General features: G+C 32.0%; 2 protein-coding genes across 7 annotated transcripts; one reads left to right on the top strand and one right to left on the bottom strand.

The window, feature by feature from the left end:
• The first annotated feature begins 2,733 nt into the window (after window positions 1-2,733).
• On the top strand, window positions 2,734-6,201 carry LOC114423498 (scarecrow-like protein 21). Its single transcript, XM_028390276.1, has 2 exons — window positions 2,734-2,950; window positions 4,097-6,201. The coding sequence occupies exon 2, from the start codon at window positions 4,254-4,256 to the stop codon at window positions 5,889-5,891; it is 1,638 nt and encodes a 545-aa protein (XP_028246077.1). The 5' UTR covers window positions 2,734-2,950; window positions 4,097-4,253; the 3' UTR covers window positions 5,892-6,201.
• A 5,040-nt stretch (window positions 6,202-11,241) lies between these two features.
• LOC114423496 (probable WRKY transcription factor 20) lies at window positions 11,242-17,186 on the bottom strand. 6 transcript variants are annotated; one of them, XM_028390269.1, is made up of 6 exons: window positions 16,629-17,186; window positions 14,907-15,083; window positions 14,058-14,607; window positions 13,793-13,958; window positions 13,551-13,709; window positions 11,242-12,070 (listed from the first exon to the last, which is right to left on the bottom strand). In XM_028390269.1, exons 1-6 carry the CDS (start codon window positions 16,827-16,829, stop codon window positions 11,590-11,592), a joined length of 1,734 nt encoding a protein of 577 aa, XP_028246070.1. In that variant the 5' UTR covers window positions 16,830-17,186; the 3' UTR covers window positions 11,242-11,589. The 6 variants fall into 6 exon arrangements, with proteins under 6 accessions (XP_028246070.1, XP_028246072.1, XP_028246075.1 ...); XM_028390271.1 differs by lacking the exon at window positions 16,629-17,186 and adding an exon at window positions 16,145-16,177; XM_028390274.1 differs by lacking the exon at window positions 16,629-17,186 and adding an exon at window positions 15,645-16,007.
• Window positions 17,187-21,852: the final 4,666 nt, after the last annotated feature.

Raw genomic sequence — 21,852 nt, 5'->3', positions numbered from 1 at the left:
ATAATTGAAAATCTTTGTATTTTTTTTATAAATATAAAAAGATAAGCTAGTAAAAAAGAAAAAATTAATCTAAATTCAGTGCACCCCTACGACGCCAAAAACCGAAGATTAACTGAAGATAGTTCTTCTAACTCAGATGTTGTGGGGAGCAAAATGAAATCCATGACAGTAATGCAAAGACATCATCAAAGACTCAGATATCAACACAGTAAAACTTGAAATAAGCAAATTGTCAAATTCAACATTAATGTCAAAATAATCTTTAATAGTATAATCAATTAACAAAATGATCCACGATGTGATATAATATTAAGATTAATTAAATTTTACATTAATTAATACTTTTACTCAAGTTTGTTTTATTTATATATTGTTTTGGTGAATGTTGTTATATATATATATATATATATATATATATATATATATATATATATATATATATATATATATTCAATTATTAAAAAATGCCGCCATAAATTTGTTAGAACGATAATAATAATAACACAACTAAATGAAAGAACGCCAGAAAAAAGTAATAAAAGCATATGAAAACGACCGTATATAATATTATTATATCTTGAAATAAAAAATAGAACAAACTACTTTTACACTGGTTTATATAACCCACTGCGTGTTACTTTTGGACTTCAATATTTTTTTTATCTTATAAATAAATTAGCTTTTATTTTTGTTTTAATTTTTTTTATGATTCATATTTATATAACAGTTAAGTCATCCATTTTTCTTTTTTAGTTTTCCATCCGTCTATCCTTTACAAAAATACTTTTTTTCAGATACAACTTTTACAAAAAATACTTATGTGACTGGCAAAGCTTCATCTCGCATTACCACATATTCATTTGTATTTTAAATAAAAATAAACATATTAATTCAGTGTGGGAGTTCTTACGCGTTTTCATTTTAAAGTTTTAAAGGTCACAAAAATGATGGAAGAAAATTAGAAGAACTAGACAAGAAAAATGATACACATTTGCATGCACGAAAAAATATATTTAAACTTTTTTTTAGCATATAAAGTACTTATTTATTTATTTATTTATTTTTAGGAAAAAAATTGGATTTAAAAGGATGGGAGAGATGCAATAAAACGTGTAAAAGAGGCTGAAACCGCGTGGGGCCCGCTCCATGGAGACGCCAGCACATGCATCATTACGATGTTTACCATTCAATCCCATGACGTGTCCATGTCACTCAATCCCACTTTTCTATTTCTATTTCAAATAAATTAAGTGCCTAACTAAATTTTATTTCAATTTTTTAATATTTCAAGAGTTTTACACTGCTCACTTTTAAACCATCACAACTTCAAATTTTGATAACTATTGCATGAAAAATAATTAGTGTACACTCTTGTATATAAAAGTAATAAGTTTTATTGTTTAAAATAAAGAAGATGCTTCATATAAATTCATTTTTAAGTGTCAACTTGTTGGCAAGTTATATTACTGAATTTCCAGCTTATACAAAAACTTTAAATAAAGAGTTAGTTTGTGTTAATTTAAAAACTTTCCAGAACTAAAATCAATACTTGAATATGTCAATTCCTTGAAAAATGCCCCCTTTTACATTATGTTTTAATTTTTCTTTATATTTTTATTTATTTATTTCATGTGATAAAATGTTAAGCAACGAGTGAGAAGGAACAAAACTATAAAAGAATGTTTTCTTAAATAAAAAGAAAGGAATTTAAAAAGAAAAACAAAAATTGGAAATAATCGAGACTGTGTATGCATTGAGAGCCCATGAAACTATGTTATGATCTGTTGTAAGCAGTAACACATTGATCTTGTTTATCGAACTTTGGCTGGGTTGAAAAAACACTTTCTCATGACAGTAAATTTTGAGAGAAATTTGTTATTTAGTTATTCTATGCTTATATACTTTTTATTGTAAAAGGAAGTTAAGTAAAAATAACTTAATAAAAGTTATATACTAAAACGATATAATTTAACGTGATAAATAGTAAACTGCATACTTCTTTCAATTTTTGAAAGAAGTAAGAATTGAGAAATGTTTGTTCCTCTTCTGATCTAAAAAAGGTGCAAATTTTTTCTTTAAATTTTTTTACATATAATAAAACTTATACTAAAAGCACTCAAAATATGTATTTATGGATCAATTTGTTTAAACATAAAAAATAATTTTAAAATAAATATTTTTTTAAATAAACATAATTTATTTCTTAAAATAAGTAGAAATTATTTTTTTAAACAGAAATGATCATTTAAACAAACACACCAAAAAAAATAGAAAATTACTCATTTTATTAATAAATAAATTTACACAAACTAGTTATATATTTAATAAGATGACTTTTAATTGCAGACTGTAATAGAGTTGATATAACTCTAATCATGTAGAAATATATTACAATTTTTTTTAAAAATGACTCATGTCTCTTGTCTTAAAAGATAGAACATGATAGCTTTCTTTAACTAAAAATGTCAATGTAACGATCACCATCTTCGTTACAAAACATTTGAAAACGTAGATCAGGTATTTTAATATATAAATAATTATAATATTACAAATCCAAAGATATTCCAGAATAATTGAAGTGAATAAAAACAGATTGTCAAATTCATAATAAAAAAGTTAACAAAGCTTAAATCATAAACAGGATTGTGATAACGTGACAATGTAATCAAAGTCTATATTTAAATTAAGTGCGATGTTAGAGTCAAAAAAGTAATTTGACACAAGAAGGAGACTTTCTATGTAGGCGTCCATATAAAATGGCAAAAATGCAATTCACAAACTTTGTGACTTGCCATGTGTTCCAAGATATAATCTCCAACTCCAAAACAAAACCTTTTTACACGACACATGTGTATGTGCAAGATAAATTCTCTTTCAGTTTGAGGTGCAAATCCAACTTGGTCATCACTGGTTCCGAGTGATCTTGCTTCAGATCAGGTTTTTTGCTGAGGTGAGAGAGCCTCATAAACTATTGAACTTCTCCCTTTTTTCCTGGTTTGTGTGATTGATTGATATCATGAAGTGTTTGTGCTTGCTAAGTTGATTTCTTGATGATTGTGTTTCATCTTTTTTCAGGTATCAGAGAGAAAAAATATATATATTATTTTTCCTTCTTTAGTTGTTTTGATTGAATTTGTGAAAAAGGGTTGTTGTTTGAGTCATGGCATGTTCAACTTTGAGAAATTATTTTTACCTCTTTCTGGTTTATATTTATGTTTTGCCTTTGCTTTTCAATTGTTGTTGGGGAAAAAGATTATAAATCTGTGTTTTTACAGTGTGTTTGAATATGGATTAGAATGCATGCATACCTTCAAGTGGTAGTTAAATGTTTAAGGTTTAGAACTGTTTCATATAAACTTTTTTTTTCTTTGTGTGTTAATTAAGCTCAAGGTTTAGAGTATACTCTCAGAATTGAAAACGATGTACCGCATGAGGGAGCCATTTCTGAAAAACTTAATCTTTTTACTTTCTTCATTAAGGATAAATAAAGAAGAAAAAGAAGAAGGGTCTTGCTTCAAGTAGCAGTAGGTGTACCAAATTCATTATATAGTCTAAAGTTTTATCTTTAGTTTACTTTTTTATATTTTTTTATTGCATAAATTTGAAAGCACAGAAGCATAAACTGGCTGGTGATTGCCATGAGTAATCAAAGGGGTGCTGTGCTGACAAACTTAAATATTCAAATAGACTGGTAAATTTGCATTTTAATGTGGAGGTTGAGAACTATTATATCCTGCTCATGTGGATACTGAAAATTATACACGGTCTCTTTTGGTGTGCTGTTTATTTTTATAGCTACATGAATCTGGGAAATATAGACTGTTTTGTCTAGAAGCTTACTCTTCTGGTTTTGAAATGCAACCAATCTTAATAAAAACTTCACATCCCAATTCTTACTATTTTCTGACCTTTATGTGAATAATACATCCATTACGCCTTTACACCTAACCTCAAGGAATAACACATTTGGGCAACAACCACTACATTACATTTTTCAATCAGTATCAATAGACTGTCTTTGTTTTCCTTTTTTACAGTTTCAGTTATCTTTGTTAACTATCATATTTGTCTAAATTGTTTTCTTAACCTTCTGCAGAACAACTCAGATTTTCAGTACACTGCTACTGCCAAGCAGAAGTTAAATTAGTGTGGATAATGATTGCCACGCTTGAAGACTAGAAGCAATAATTCAGCAGTGTTTGTGTCAAGATCCTTTGCAGCGTGAGTATATCAAAGAACTGGGCTAGTTCTCAATGCAAACACCTCAGAATCATAAAATTTCTTATGGCTCTGGTGGGTTCTATGTTGAGCCTGTGCAAAATTTGGACTCATATTGCATACCATCAAGCGAGAACATAGACAATTACTCTTCCTCTGATAACAGCAGCCAAACAACCTACCCTTCAGTCCAAACTTTAGAACAATATTGCACCCTTGAATCTGCTTCCACAGGCAACAGTTTCCCTAGCCAAAATTCTCCACCTGCTCTCAGTTTCTCATCTAACAATAGTCTGTTGTCAAAGCTAGAGTCAAACTCATATGTGTTAAGGCCACAGCATTCTCTTGAAATTGCTAGTGGTTCACCCGAGGATGATTCTTATTTGACGCATGACCTTGATGGCCTGACACATAAGATAAGAGAGCTGGAAACTGCTATGCTGGGACCTAATGCAGATATGCTAGATATCTATGGTACCGTAATTCCAGAACCTGATTCATTTTTGTTAGAGGCTGAGAAGTGGAAGAAAATGATGGAAATATCATGTAGAGGGGATTTAAAAGAGATGCTTTATATGTGTGCAAAAGCAATGGCTGTGAATGATATGGAGACAACTGATTGGCTGGTGTCTGAGTTGCGTAAGATGGTGTCCATTTCGGGCAATCCGATTCAGCGACTGGGAGCATACATATTGGAGTCCTTTGTTGCAAGGATCGGTGCTTCAGGAAGCACAATCTACAAATCCTTGAAATGTAGTGAGCCTACTGGTAATGAACTACTTTCTTACATGAATGTGCTTTATGAAATTTGTCCATACTTCAAGTTTGGTTACATGTCGGCAAATGGAGCAATTGCTGAAGCTCTGAGGGAGGAAAGTGAAGTCCACATAGTTGACTTTCAGATTGGCCAGGGAACCCAGTGGGTGAGCCTGATTCAAGCTCTTGCTCGCCGCCCTGTAGGCCCCCCGAAGATCCGAATATCAGGTGTTGATGACTCCTATTCGGCCTATGCCAGGAGAGGAGGGCTTGATATTGTTGGGAAAAGGTTATCCGCACTTGCACAGTCATGTCATGTACCCTTTGAGTTCAATGCTGTAAGAGTACCTGTTACTGAGGTGCAACTTGAAGACCTTGAACTTCGCCCTTATGAAGCTGTGGCAGTGAACTTTGCCATTAGTCTGCACCATGTGCCAGATGAAAGTGTGAACAGTCACAATCATCGTGACCGATTGTTGAGATTAGCTAAGCAACTGTCTCCTAAGGTGGTGACTCTGGTTGAGCAGGAATTCAGCACCAACAATGCGCCGTTCTTGCAGCGCTTCGTTGAGACAATGAACTACTACTTGGCTGTTTTTGAATCAATCGATACTGTTCTTCCAAGGGAGCACAAAGAGAGGATTAATGTGGAGCAGCATTGTTTGGCTCGCGAAGTTGTCAACTTAATAGCATGTGAAGGAGAAGAAAGAGTTGAACGTCACGAGCTTCTGAATAAGTGGAGAATGCGTTTCACAAAGGCTGGATTTACACCTTATCCATTGAGCTCCGTTATTAATTCTTCAATCAAGGATCTTCTGCAGAGCTACCATGGACACTACACTCTAGAAGAGAGAGATGGTGCACTATTTCTTGGTTGGATGAATCAAGTTCTTGTTGCATCTTGTGCTTGGAGATGAAAATCCTATAACAGTTCATTTTTGTTACTCCAGGCTTCTAGTTAGGTTATGTATCATCCTTAACTTCTTCATACAATTTCTCCTCACTTCATAGTCAAATTACTGTTCTGTAAGAGAGCTTCCTTAGTCTTTATGTCAGCAATGCAAGTAATATCAAGAAAAACTATATATCCTGAAATTTTCTGAGGTGTATTTTAGAACATGTAATCCTTACCAAAGGTCAGAGTGATGCCAATCTATAACTGCAAAGCATGTAAGATGAAATCTATAGCAAAACAATGAGTATGAAACTTCTATTTCTTAGCTCTTACTACAGTTCCGTTTTCTAAGCTTAATTGCATTTCTCCTAAACTGGGTTGGGTCAGAGTCTTCATATTCACAAGTACCACTGCAGCACTAGCAATTATCCTACAAACCCTCTCACTGTTCCTTATATTGTTTACTCTTCTGGTAACTTTATACACGAATCTCCATGCTACTTGAATTTAATTGAATATGGGTATATTCTAATTTGAAAATGATTTGAATTATTTGGCATTGGCAACTACAAGATGGATTTATAAGCTTTCTTCTTCGTAGATTTCCTTTGGCAGCATCAATTTTTGCCATAGAACCATTTGATATGGGGATCTCCAATACTAACTGCTGTCAAAGTTTTGTGTGACACATTCTACCCCTCACATATATATACTAATAATAAAAGAAATAAGAAATCAAAATTAATTAAAAGTTTTTTTTTAAAATACATTTAAATACAAGTTTTTCAAAAGAGTAAAAGACTCACATTCACTTTTCTAACATCATAATAAAACTTGTCCAAATAAATAATAAATTATCTCGCATCAAAACAAGACTTGTCCAAGACTTCATGCAATTAATATAGAACCCTATATCTCAATGTCACATCCTAGCATTATGTTCCTGTATCTTTTAGCATGAGGTTCTTCATAGTCATCCACCTAACTATCTGCTCCCACGAACACAAGGCTCAAGATCATCATAGGATCCAAACACAAATAGCACATGGAGAGTGAGTTATCACATTCCTAACTAATAGAGAGAAACAACAACATGTAGATATACATATCATATAAACGAAATATAACTTACTTAAACATAGCTCATGTCATTCCATCACTTTGTCACATAACATCACAACACAACACGTCTCATTCATTTTCACATCATTCATGTACTCAAGGATCAAAACACAATATCACTAAATCAATCAATATTGATCAATACACAAGTGTTATGCAATAGATACACTAAGACTCAATCCTATATGCAATGTGATATCATGTCAGTGAAAAATCTCGTCAGGCGCATAGGAGTACATGACAAGACAAACCACACACTAATAAATCAAGTCACTCTCACTAGGTAAAATCATAGGGAGACCAGTCGGGATCACGCTGTTTCACAAGAATGCTTCAACCATGTGGGTTCGGCACAAGTTTAAAGGAGCACTCAAACTAGGTGTATTTACCCCCAAGACCTACACTCCGAAGAGTCCTTCAGGGCCTCTCCCTCCAAAACACACGACTCCTCAATTGTTCTCAAAATAATTTTATCTCGTCGCGCTTGTGATTAAACTCGTCCGGTCCCCTCAGTGGTTCCCATCACAATACTCGTCGCTCTTACAGGATCTTATAGTCGTGTGATTATACTACAATTCATAGCTCACAATTCAATGCACATATATATTACAAATCAATACATACTCAATTTATCACATACACTCGGTTTCAATCACAATTGTATAATCTCAATTAAACATGTTATCACACCTCATGAATCATATACACTTTACCTATGAACTATGCAATACACACGACTCTTCAATTGTTCTCAAAATAATTTTATCTTTTCGCGCTTGTGATTAAACTTGTTGGGTCCCCACAATAGATCCCATCAAAATATTTGTCGCGTAAAAACTTGTCATCTTTTAAGGGTCTTACAATTGTGTGATTGCACAGTTTATAGCTCACAACCCAATACACATGTATTTCTCCATTCATCATAGGTTCACTTTATCACATACTCACAATTTGAAGCATAATTTCATAATCTCATTATAACAATTTATACAAAAGGTTTGTCACAACATGGGGAGTAAAACCCCTCAAATAATTTCACACAATTATATCAAAATCAATTAATCAAAATCATAGGTATAAATAAAACACCAAGGGCACTCAATTTTATCAACCAATTCGCATCAGAACATCAATATTGTATTTATAATCATACTGGAAAAATTATAATTCAATAAACATCCTAAAATAAACCTCAATTTAATCCTCTAAGGATCCCTACACATATTCATTCTAACCTCAATTGTGATAAACTCATCTCTTACCTCTAAGCGGGATCACGTGTGTATTCTGACAGAGATAGCGGCATCTCTAGTAATTTCCTGAGATTCTTCAAGTTTTTCCTCTGATTTGCTCTGATAGGGTTTCCAAGCGTTAGAGAGAAGGGAAAGAGATTAAAGTCTTCATTTTGTACTGGCTTCGTGCGATTCACGTTTCTCTCTCTGTGAATTATTTTACAAATCCCAACGGTAAAGATGTGCGGATTTGAATTGCGAATCATGTATCAAAATTTCATGACAATCCAACGGTTAATGAATCCGGGATCATAGTTTTACTGGGACAAATTTTGGATCTTTGCGGGAAAAGAGAAAGCTACAATGCGAAGGGAATTTCTCTCACCTTCAATATTATTTCAAAATTTCCAATGGTGAGAATGCTCGGAAATGAGTTGCGAACCTGGTTCTGAAATATCACGACGATCCAAAGTCCGAGATCGTCGTTTTACTAAGACAAATTTGAGTGAGTGTATGCGGAAAAAAGAAAGGATTTTGGAAAAGAAAATGAGAAAACGAAATTAAGAGGAAGAGGAGACTATCGTCACGTCTGAAAACATACCTAACATTTCTTTATTTATAACTAGGGTACTCACAACCTATTATTTACTTATTTTTCTTATTTTATAAAAAGGAATTCTATTTTATTTCCTATCAAATGAATAAATCAAATATTTTTTTATTTTCCTTCAAACCATTATTTTAATATAGTTATTTCTCCTTATTTATTTAATTATAAAAATCTCACCATTTTTTAAAACTTTATTTCTCTTTTTTTTTAACTAAAAAACCTTTTTAATTTATTTACCACAAATGAGATGTTATATTTTGCAATTACCATGACTAGTTAGCAACACAGATAGTGAAGACAAGGATAAAAACTGTTTCAAGAATGTGTACAGGGCAAACTGTTTCTTCTTGATATTCTATTACATGACCTGAACTTTTATTGGTCTTTCCTTTAACCTTAGATAAAAGGTGATGAGAATAGTTTGTTATCTAATTGGGAGGTTATATGATAAGCAGGCAGATAAGGAAATTTAAATATCTGGATCCTCCCAAATTTGTGGAGGGAAGTTAGTGCATTTTTGTTTTGCCGTTAGAAATGTTGTGTTGCATTCCAATGCAGATCTAACGAATGAACGGAGAAGGGTGGAGATCCGTTGGCCAACGTACGTTTGCTGCCCCGCCAATGGATTCCAAAACATACGTGTAGCATTTGGTTTGTGCAGGTTATATGCTAGAAGGGCTTAACTTGCTGAACTTAAGATGGATCTAGGCTAAGCCAGGTTCGGAACACAAGGTTTTACTATTGAGTACACAAGTCACTTGGTAAGGAGAAAATGGATTACATGCGGATGAAGATCGAACAGTTTGTATTTTAAATGTGTATGTTAAGTCAAATTAATGAAATGATACAAGTCCAAGTGAATAAAAAAAGAAAGAAACAGGTTCTACCATATATCTTGTGAGCCTTGAAGTCACGGATGTATTGTGGGGTAAATGAAAGTACAAGAAGCAAATAATTTACAGTGAAACCGTGTTGTTGAGCCTAGAAATAACTGTACGGTAGCCAGAGTTTTCCATTGGATGATCATTGACTCATTGTTTGTGATCATATTCTCCTTTTTCTGAAACTTAACTATTTCTTTGCTGTATGTTTCTGGCTTCCTAGGAGCATAGCGCGTATGGATTGAAATATGGTATCACAAAGGAATGGCTTAGTCAAATTAGTTGTCCCCTAGAGTACAAAGACTTCTTGGAGACAAAAACAAAGCATCACAGACTTGTCTGTCTGAGACAAGTGTCTACTTTTTTTACTATTTGTAATAACTGTCTTCAGTTGATTTAAATTTAGTAGTAACATTTCATGCCTTTTAGTTACAATAGCAATATGACTTGAGCTAGAAGCCAACAACACATGACTTACAAAGTATTTATAATTTATATGAATTCCTTTTAAAGCCATATCTAAAATTAGACACAAGATACCAACTCTTACTGTCTGCAGTGCACCGCTTGGTCTGAAAAGTTGCCCCACAAATCAATGACACTGAAACATTGTTGTGACCTTTTTTACCATGAGTTATTTCATTGAGCATTAATTTTTACATTTACATATATTTGCAGCAAATGAAAGAATTCAAACAATCAAACTATTTATTTTCTTTTCTTCTTTGAGGAAAAGAAGAAAAGAAAATTTGCAGTTTCAGACTTTCAGTGGCTTTTCCGCAACTTGTGCTAGTTATCGCATATGAACCTGTAGATTCAAGTTTTATTCAATCTACAGTGACTTTTAAGTGTGTTTAGCATTTATGAAATTGATTTTGCAAAACTAATTTTAAAGTAAAGTCAGAAGTGATTAATGTTTGAATTCTTTATTCTAATAACAAATTGGCAGCGAAACTGAAAAAAAAAATTCCATCCAGTATAAACTATCTAAAGTTACTTCAAGTGCAAATCAATGTTAAATCTAAAATCAATTAATCAACCTGAATTCATGAAACTGGACATGTAAACATTTATCTAAACTCACACTAACATGACAAACCCAAATCAATTTTAAATCTATAATCAATTCATCAACATGAAATGAAAGTAAACATGTAAACATTTATCTAAATTCACATGTTTTATACCCATGTTTTAATCTACATTTTCAAACAAACAATCCACTTCTGACCAAAAGTTAGTGAGGGTAGCTTCTGCGTCTCTTTTGGATTAGACTTGAGTTCAAAACATCTATTATACCACAAGTATTTGCCTCACAGTAAATAGTATGCACAAAATAGTCTTAGAAATCAAACGTGTACAACTTCAGTGTTAACTCGTGCTTTCCATCGAATTCCACTAATATCAAACACAACAAATAACACCCCAACTTCTTTTGTCATGCGGGGTATGTATGCCTTTAAACCAAGGCTGAGCAACTCTGGCTAACATGAATTTACAGTAATCCTATGGAATTAAATCCAAGAGTTCAAGAACAGGCTAAAAGCTACTTCTTATAAATAGTTGAATCCAAACACTTTTACAAGGTTTTTTGTTGAAGCAACTTTGGTATAAGCTTCATATTTGTACAGAAGAAATCTGTATATAAATTATACAAACATCAATTAGATTTAAGAGTCAACCTGAAGGGGCACAGCTACTGCTAATTCTGCTAAAGAGCAGCTCTTATCATATAAAGATATGAACATAAAAGAACTATCAGCATTTCCGAAGAGAAAATGAGGAGCTATGCCTTTAAAGCTTTACCCGCCAAAAAAAAAGGCAAAATGGAACTCAGAATTTCATTTTATTTAATTTTTTGTTTTACAAACAATTTCAAGGACCCATTAGTATTCTCCCTATGTTCTGAGGGCAAGGATAAGCAGAATGGTTTAAAGATGGACCATCACTTGGATTTTCTTTAGAACCATATGGGTTAGAGTTGTTATTTAGAACACCAAAGTACCCCGGCGCGGTCGTGGTATGAACGAACTTGAAATTGGAATTGCTGGTGTGAATTTGACTATCCCCAAATTCAGAAAGCATCATTCTCCCTTGACTGTTTGATGTGTTTTCGGCAGCTGGGCTAATTCCCATCCCAAGGTCAAGGCTGATGGTATCACTTTCTTCGGGCCTAACTCTTGTCTGTCCACTTGCACTTGCTGGTCCTGCCATGTCATGGCAACTATTCCTTGCAGTTGGTACATCATGATTGTGTTTCCCCTCATACGTGGTAATCACAGCTTTTGGATCATGAGATGCCCTCTCCACGTGTTTTCTAACGGGGCAACCGGTGTTCGTGCATTTGTAATAACTCCTGAATAATAAAGTGAGCATTATAAGAAACAAGATTATGCAAAAATATGTAGCACCACATTGTTGTCAAATAGCCAAAAAACTCAGTGAGCAGCCAACCTCATCAAGGTTCCATGTACACACATTTCATTTACATTCCATGTTTTGAAGTTCTAGCCAAAAAAACAACATACGATTACACTACAGAGGAAACACAAGATTATACACTATAGTGTTGACAGCCATATTAATAATCTTCTCATAAAATAGAAAGGTATGAAATTTGAGATGCATGAAAGGAGTAGCATCCAGTTTGCATCTGCAATCTTACAGGTCATTCCTAGGACAACTATTACACCACCAAAACTGGCAGAACATAATAATATAGTTCAATATATAAATACTTCCTTCCAAGTGCCAGGCAGCTTCAGAAAATTACATCAACATTAAAACAACAGACCTTATTGTAAAATTGGGGTCAACTATGCCAATCATGAATAAAAACTAATAGGAAGTCCAGACAGTTGGGTTGAGATAATCACTACTTGTTTCAGTAGGGGGCACATGCTTATAAGGAATGCATGTTCTCAGACAACGAGAAAACTACAGCTAATATTTCATTTCCAATATCATGACGTAGAAAAGAACAATATTTGGCTAACATGGCAGCATACTGTGAAGGAAAAAACTTTATAACACCTAAATCCTAAAATCTTGACAATCATTAGATAGTAGAAAGCCTTCATTTCCAATCATGCAAGCCAGTGGATATCATACTGCCTTTACTTTTCCCCTAAATTGCCTTATAACTTACTATTAGTCTACAATCATGACTACACTAACATTGATATATTTTCTCTGGGAGCATAGGAGCATCAACACATATTCATCCACGCGTTCTTGATATCCAAGTATCTAACAGTATACTATTACTGTTGCATGAACCTCTCAGTTGACATTTCTTTGCAAATTCTTAGCAATAATGCTCTTACAGTCAATTTGCTTCCTTAAACATAATGTATTTGACCATTATTACAATTTCTTTTTAACCCACCATCACCAACTTTCCTTAATGAAAATACCATGCTGGTATATAACATCAATATCCCTCACACCAACATCCTATTACCTAATGTAATTTCACAATTATTTCATATTTGAATTTCATGAGTCAAGGAAAACAATACAATCTCCTTAACGAAATATTCAAAATGCTTTGGAATAAATCTGTGTAAGCAGATTTACAGTTTAGAATATGCATCATTTCAGAACATATTATAGTAACTACTCTCTTTCCTATTCTAGAATATATTATAATACATCACTCCTCTGAGTGAGATGAGGTTGGAGGTTGTCTAACCCTTCTTTACCGTAAGCAAAACACTAAAATAGTTTAATAATATACATGCCAAAACAGCCTTTGATAAAGAACATCTTTTCAGATTTCAATTGGATATCATCAATTTTGATTATGCTGTATAGTCGTCAATGAGAGGACATACCTAGGGTTAGGATTGCCTCTCACCACCTTCTGCCCATACTTGCGCCAGCGATAGCCATCATCCAAGATATCAACCTCACTCAGAGTTTGTACAACAACACGTGGCTCCCGGATAGGCTTAACTACAGGAGTGATGTCAGCAATTCCAACGTCCATTTTTCTGCTCAACAAAAACTTGTGATCATCGGCAATTATACATAAGCAGCAGAAAGAAACTAAGAGCTTTGGGAGAAATTGTCAAACCTTCGCTTTGAGAAGGGATCATCATCATCAACCTCATCATTATTCCGGTTTGACAAAACCCCCAAACCATCTAGATCACCATCATTTGTTGCTACAGGCAATAACTCTGGTTTACCGTCGGGCTCAGCCAGGTGAGACCCCTGGCCACACATATTGGATCCTTTGTCTACAATTCAAGAATTAGAAGAAAAAGAAAGCCACATTATTTGGTTTACATTAAGTAGGAATAAAATGGAATCAATAAGAAGCATCTAGCAGGTATTACCATCTCGGCTAGTCAAAGAAGCTTTATCAGATCTGTCTTCTTGCACAGACATTATAGTTCCTGCAGAGTAACGGCGGTTTGGTTGAGGTTTAGGATGATCATGTGTTCCCTTGTAAATTATCTCAGTGATTTGTCCATCATGGGAGCGTTCAAATAGTTTCTTAACTTCACAGTTAGGATGTGTACATTTGTAATAACTGCGTGGAAATTCACTTCCTTTAACATGTTTTTGCCCATATTTTCTCCAGTTGTATCCATCATCAGATACTCGCTCAGCTGCAACGGTAAGTCCACTACCTCTATTGTCAACTTGTGATGCTTGAAGCCCAGTTGTTATGTTGCTCCTAGGGTTCAATTCATCCAAATCACCTTCAACACGGGCACTAGCTCCTGAGCAATCCATTTGAACAGGCGATGATAGACTTAATTCATTTGAAGGGGATGCTGACTCATTTTTTACTAAGGCTGATGAATCAAAAGCTTGAGCTTTTCCTTGACTGTCTATTTGAGTAGATTTTTCACTTGCATGGTTGTCAAAGTCTGCGGGAACCTTAAATAAGTGAATAGCATTGAATCAGTACCATGCAACCAGTAATCTTCAAAACAACATTAATCAAAGCGTGAAACATGACAACCAAATCTGTTTCTAGTTAGCATTTTTAAACCCCTGTGCATCCCCCAGCCCTAATAGTGAAAAGATTATAATACTTAGGGACTGATTTAGTCTGAAATGACAATGACAAAGTGATGAATAGCAGCAAAATATTTAACTACTTATCTTATCCTGTTGACAAAGTGATCAGATATATTCATCAGTTTTACTAGCAGTAACATCAAGTAATTCATTACCATATTTGATCCACTGTGTGGTTTAAACTCAAAGAAGCTAGGTTTTCTCTCATCAACGGTATTGCTATTGAAGCACACAGTGGTTACAGGAAATGTAGCAGATGCAGCAGAAGTCATGGAACCATATGCTGTTTGATGAAGCAAAGAAAGCGACCCTGTAGTCGGTGAAGGTTCCACCTACAGGGTATACAAGAAAGTAATATATAATCTACAGCCCTCTAAGTTGGCAAATGCTGAAGCAAAAGAACAATCATAAAATCAAATATATAAACATATACACTTAAAAAATAAATTCTCAGAGCAACAAATGAAAAAAGCAGGAAAAAATAACAGGAAGTTTCAGAAAAAAACAGTAGCCAATGATGGACCATGAAAAATAACAGACAGAAAGTACGTATACAATAATCTGAGTTAACCACAAAATCGAGCAGATTTATCAGCTATTTGTGCAGAGAGACCCAATTACAATTGAGCAAATACAAAGTTCATCATTTTCAATCCAAGATAACATCACATGCTGTTCATTTAGAGTTTATCCAACATGATAGCCCAGTGCATCATGGCATGTGGGAGTTATATAAACACAACTCAGAAAAGCCGTTCCCACGTCAATATTGCACAGCATTCTGCACAAATTAGGACCACCCACACTATTACACATTAAGATTTTACAAAATCTTGATGTATTTTTGTGCTTTCACAAAAAAAAAACAAATCTTAACCCACAATCTTTCTCACATTCCTCATGCTATTCCCATGTCAAGCCATACAGAACTAAAATGGATCCACTAATCCTTGGCAATGCATTTATTCTTTTGTTCCACACATATAAATAGGGAAAAGGAAAAGTATTTCCTGTAAAACCTGCAATGCAACACCGTTGAAAACAAAAAGGGAAAGCACCGACGACGCAAAAGGAAGATTCAGTATGTGAAAAAACAACACTGACGCAAAAGAAAATGAGAATGATGAGTGATCCTAATAAGAGAAAGTCATATTCCAACACAACACCGTATTGAGCATAAAGCAAAGAATACAGAATTCAATAAGAGCAAGCATCAGAATCTCACGGTCCCAACAAAAAGCAGTAGCCACCCATATAATAAAATCTATCAAAGTGAAAAAGATCAAACACAAAAAATGGGCCAACCCTAATTACAAAAATTAAATTAAAATAATTAAAAAAAGCAAAACAAAATTAGCCTTGGCCACCAGATTAAATAAGCACATATACTCACTCTGTCACACACACACATCGAATTTTCCATGAAACAAACAGCATCTTCAATTCATCAACATTAAAATCACGCTATTTTTTATAAATAAATAAATAAATATATATTCCTTCCAAGGCATAATACTGCCCCATATGCCCCATTTGGATGCCCTTGGCATTTACATGAAAATCACACCGAAAAGAACAAATTTTTTATACGCCACTCACACTGGATGGACTTCAACTCACTCGGGTCAAGTAAAAACATTTAAACACACCTTTGACCAAGTTCAACTCAAAAAGAATTTATAAAATTTAAAAAAATAAAAAGCACCCAGAAATGAAAATCACGTTTTGCCAACGAATTCACTTACCCATTTCTTTCTTTATTCTTTTTCGGAGCAATTTAACGGATCAAACCCGAACCTTGAACCCAGCCCCAAAAATGAGAAACCCTAGAAAATTAAAAAAAAATTGAAGGCAATCATTGACTACTGAGTACTAACCTTCATGTTGGAGAGCAGCACCGGCGACTCGAGAAACGACGTCGGACTGAGCCCCGGCGAAATCGTGACGCACGGGGAGCGGGAGATCGGGAGCTTAGCCGGCGACAGGAGCTTGTACCTTGCTCCCGCGGGGGCCGGAGCTGCGTCGGCGGCGGAATTGGGCCGATTCGGATCGTCGGAGAGGGCTTCGCCGGCGTCCATTGCGGTGTAGAGAGAGAAAGTATCTCTCTGTGTGAAAGAGAGAGAGGGGGGGTTGTTGAGTCAAAGGAGAAGAAGAAGATGAAGGCCGAGAGAGAAGGGCAAAAGGGTCATTTCAGGGGAAGGGTATGTGTGTGTGAAATGTGAATGTAGAGAGTGAGACATAGTTTTAGTTGTAAGGATGGATCTCTCATCTCTCTCTCAGAAACTGAATTGTTAATGTGTGTTGTGTTGGGTCATTGGGTTTTCATTTTAAACGTTTTGTCTGTGATTCTTTCTTCTCTTTTTCAATCTGGTCGTGTGTGTGCTGCTGCTATGTATACTACTCCTCAACTCCACCCCCCCACGTTATAGAACTGTGATAATAGCATATTTCTTAGTAGAAGTAGTGCTAACAAGATTGTACTTTTTAACGTGTTCTTTTATGAGAAAAATAATTATTCACTAATTATCTGTTTATAGTTTATCATGTATTGATTTATTAATTTTTAAAATAATTATTTTAAAGTAATTTAAATAATAATTTATAATTAGATAATTTTATAAATTTATTTTACATTAATCATATTAGATAAGCATTAAACTCTTCTACTTTTATATATATATATATAAAGGAGTAATGAGAATAAGAGATTAACTAAATTTTGTAATTTTTAATAAATTTTAATTAATATTGATCAAAAGATTGTGTTAGATAAAATTAATCTTATTAAATAAATAAATGAGAATAATATTAATATTAAATTCAAAAATAATATTGATTATAAATATTGATGAAACCAAATAATGTTATATTTAAAAGATAAATATAATACTTATTTTAGAATATTTTTTTATCAAATCATATACTTATTTTAGGATAGAGGTAGTAAAATATTACTACATGGAAAAAGATACACAGATTGATGTATCTTAGTACTTTTTTTTATTTGATGAAGCACACGTGTGATTCTGTAATTTTTAATGATTTTTAATTAATGATAATAAATATATTTTTTTCTAAGTCACAAGTTTTTTTCATTAAAAACAAGACTCTAATGCTACACATTTGGTTAGACCGAAATCATTTCACACCAATAAATTTACGTATTTGGTGGTATAAAAAATGCTTTTTGAAAGAGTATATTAAAAAATGTATCAAGAACATTTTTCTTTTCATAATAGAGTTTAAGATCCTACAACAAATGATACAAGTAAAGTAATAATTTGTTAGGACTAAAACTAAAGAAAATAAAATAAAATAAAAAATATAAATGATAAGAACTAAAAAAATATTTAAAATAGCTTTAAATATTACAAGTAATAATTATATTTAATGTTATTCATAATTCATAAGATATTCTTTAAAAGTATAATAAAATATATTAGCAATTAATATATTAAAAATTAGTCTATAATTCTAATATTTCTCTTTATATATATATTAGGTAAAATTAACTGAAAAACTAGTTATAGTAGAAAAGTGAGTCAAAAACTAAAAAATTAAGCTCAAAGTTAAAAGTTGAAAGATGATAACTGAAAGATAAAAAAATTAGTTTATTAAATTATAAGTGTTAAGTAAAATTAATTTTTGAAGTAAGTAGAAAGTGTAAAATGACTGAAAATAATAAAAATATGATTTATTTAAAAATAACAAGAACTTTGATAAATATATTAAGGATAAAAATAGAAGAAGATATAAAAAAAAATTAAAAGTTAAAAGTTAGCATTTTAAAGAATGTTACTTGAAATAACTTTAAAAAAAAACATTAGAAACAACTGAACAGCTGCTAAAAAAAATTATTTACGGAACCAAATGAATTTTTTAGTTAATTAAAAAAGTTAAAAACTAGAGAAACATATCCAAAAACTATATTTCTAATTTTTAGGGAAAAAAACTGCACTTATTGTTTATTATCAGAAGGACTTAAAGTAGAATTATTGTGCATTAATTGTATTTAGGATAACATACTACATATATGATTTTATGAATTTTAAAAAAAATTAATGTGCATTGATTGTATTATTTAGTTGATTATAAATATAAAAATCATCAGATAATTTTTGTCTCTCTTTTATATGTCTATTTTGGAAGATAGAACATATAATGGTATAAGTTGATGAATATAAATAATGTTATTCTTTATATTAAGCATGCAAAATATAATTAATAATTTTCTAATATGTTTTTTATCAGTACTATTTTTTCACTTACGATAAGTGTATGAAATATTTAAGAATTATGAAATCAGAGTATAATTAAAAGCATAATTTAAACAAAAAAAGATAATAATTAATATATTTCTTGAACATTTTTTGACAGAATATTGCTTGAACTTTTAAATGGACAGATAAACAAAAAAAATATTATTCCATCCAAAAATAGACAAATAAAATTAAAAGAGAATAAAAATTTAAATTTTTTTCCAAAAAAAAGTAAAAAATAAATATTGTGTGATTCATTAGTGCTTGGTACAGGTCATATCTTATATTTATGAATAAAATATTTTAAACCTGAATTAATTTAAATTGAGTTGAACAATCTATTCAAGAAGATAAAGTTTTCTTCAGAAATTACAACTTAATTCAAGAAAAATGAATTTCTTATTATTCCATATTTAGTTCAAAGTATACAATTGCGGTGGAAAACTATAATTATAAAACATTTTTAAAAACATTAACTATACTTTAACGGAAAAAAATGATATAACTTTAAAGAAAAAAGGAATTATGGAATGATAGTGTAAAAAAATTTACATAACTATCTCATCATAATTTATTATGTATGGTAAGTTTGTTAATTTTTAAAATAATTTAAATGATAATTTATTTTGAATCACAAAATAAAAATGTATAGTTATTAAACTCAACTTTAAATATGAAAATGTAGGATTTTTGTAACATTAGTTTGATATGAAAGAGAAGGAAATGTGTGGATTGAAATTTAGACTTTTTAAAAAGTAATGTGGTAGATGATTTTGTCAAGGAATGGTTTCACTATTGGACAAAGATTTCATAACAAAATGATTCTTAATCTTTTCTTTTCTCTTTTGTTGTTGTTGCTAGCTCTTCTTAATATCTTTCGAGAAATAAAAAATTTGTTCTTTTGATTATCTGATTTTCTGGGCTAGGTAAGATTTGAAAGGGAAAAGTGGTGTGCCAAGTACCAACTCTATGTTACTCTTTACCACACAAAAAAGAGTTTGAGTGATTGGTGTAGAAGAGCAAATCAAATCCCTTTCTGCAAGTTGGAAGTTAAGGCCACACCAAAATTGGTTCCACAAAGGGATAGATTCAAATAATTTATCACCATGGGTAGGAGGGTCAAGCTCAAGCAATCAGATCTTAATGCATGATTGTTTTCTTTGTTATTTGTTTATTCGTTCTATATTCTTTTTAACAAAACCTCAATTTCATCCTAAAGTATTACTCTCCCTCCTAAGTAGTTTCAAAAATAAAAATACATATATAAAAAATCTTCCAAGTATTAAATATAATATTAAGTAATTCTTCAAATATTGAAACATCTTTTAAATCAGTCCCTGAACTTTAGTAAAAATATATTAATTTAAGGACTAAACAAATGAATATTCAATACTTGAATGATTATTAATATAATTTCATTACTTTAGGGAACACTGAGAAGAGAAAATATTATTTAAAAGATTGGAGGTTTGTTCATAATTTTTTTTTTATATTTGTTGTCTATGTTATTTGAAATTTGGTCTCTAGACTACAAATCAAATCAACCAAGCTATATTATCGTCGGCACTCCCTTGTATGATAAGTGTTACAACTTACAAACAAGTGACCCATGAGTGAAGTTGGAAGTTGATTAAATGCACTGAACCAAAACTTGTTCACTATAGCAATTCAGGATGCTTTTGGTGGGGTTTAGAGAGAAACAATGAAGTTGGAACAGTGGACATTAATTATAATTTGAGTAAATTATATTTATATCTTCGGTATTTTTCTCAAGTTGCATCAGATATCCATTTTTTTATATTATTTTTACTTATCTTCTATTAACATCGTTAATTAACGTCAATTAAAATATGTGAGCGGATAAAATTGTCTTAACATCTTTGTTATACTTGCGCCCCCTGTGTTTTTCTCAAATTGCACTCGATACCCCTCCCTTTTTTACTTTTACTTCTTTTTTGTTAACATCGTTACCTAACTTCAACTGAAATATATGAGCAAATGAAAATTGTCTTAACATCTTTGTTAAATATTCAATAACAAATTAATAATTGACCATAACATACATTTCTTAAGGCAATAACAATTTTTCCTTTAATATTTGACTCTTACTTCATTGTTGTTAACACTTGAAGAAAATACAGCTCTTAACTAAGACACTATATCAAACACCTAACCATAAAAAATAAACATTTCAAAGAAAGGAGTTAAAAACACAAATGTAGGAGCAAAACATTAAAATTTGAAACAAATGATCATATTTAATCAATAGGCATTGTTGGGAACATGCTCAAAAAAAACACAACAACCAAACGACCCAACACGTATCAAAAAAACTGAACTAAAAAGAAGAAGAAGAAAAAGGAAGGGTGTTAACACATTTGTATCAACAAGGTGGGTCCATGTCCAACAAAATATTAGGTTCACGTTCAATTAGAGAAAAAAAAAAGAATGATAAGTGTTAAAATATTTTCGGGTTGAAAATGATGTCATGTCTTTTATGGAGTTAAGATGAAGAAGATGAGAGTATTTTAGACTTAAATTTTTATTAAAAGTCATGTGATCAATATGTGTTTACTTTCTGTTAAATTATTAAACGGTGTTTAAGAGGAAGATAGTCTAAGTATAATGTAAGTTAAACAATTAAGAAGTTTTCTGTAGGGTGCAAGAAAGGAGGAGTGTCGAGTAAACTTGAAAAAACACAGGGGATGCAAATTTGAGGAAGAAGATGAGGGTGTAATGAACATGTGCTTACTTTTTATTAAATTATTAAACTGTATTTAGGAGGGAGGAGACTTCAATGTAACGTAAACTAAATAATTAAGGAATTTTTTGTAGGATGCTA

This window comes from Glycine soja, chromosome 8, assembly GCF_004193775.1.
Source record: "Glycine soja cultivar W05 chromosome 8, ASM419377v2, whole genome shotgun sequence".
NCBI lineage: Eukaryota > Viridiplantae > Streptophyta > Magnoliopsida > Fabales > Fabaceae > Glycine > Glycine soja.
The sequence above is the reverse complement of the archived record's forward strand: the minus strand, read 5'-3'. Positions and strand labels throughout refer to the sequence as shown.

What these genes read in the sequence shown, in the direction of transcription:
- LOC114423498 (XM_028390276.1), top strand. Translation starts at nt 4,254, where the DNA reads ATGCAAACACCTCAGAATCATAAAATTTCTTATGGCTCTGGTGGGTTC.
- LOC114423496 (XM_028390269.1), bottom strand. Translation starts at nt 16,829, where the DNA reads ATGGACGCCGGCGAAGCCCTCTCCGACGATCCGAATCGGCCCAATTCC. An exon ending in CACACAGTGGATCAAATATG is followed by an intron (nt 14,608 to 14,906) that starts GTAATGAATTAC and finishes CACTTATTTAAG; the next exon opens with GTTCCCGCAGACTTTGACAA. An exon ending in TTCTTTGACTAGCCGAGATG is followed by an intron (nt 13,959 to 14,057) that starts GTAATACCTGCT and finishes CTTGAATTGTAG; the next exon opens with ACAAAGGATCCAATATGTGT.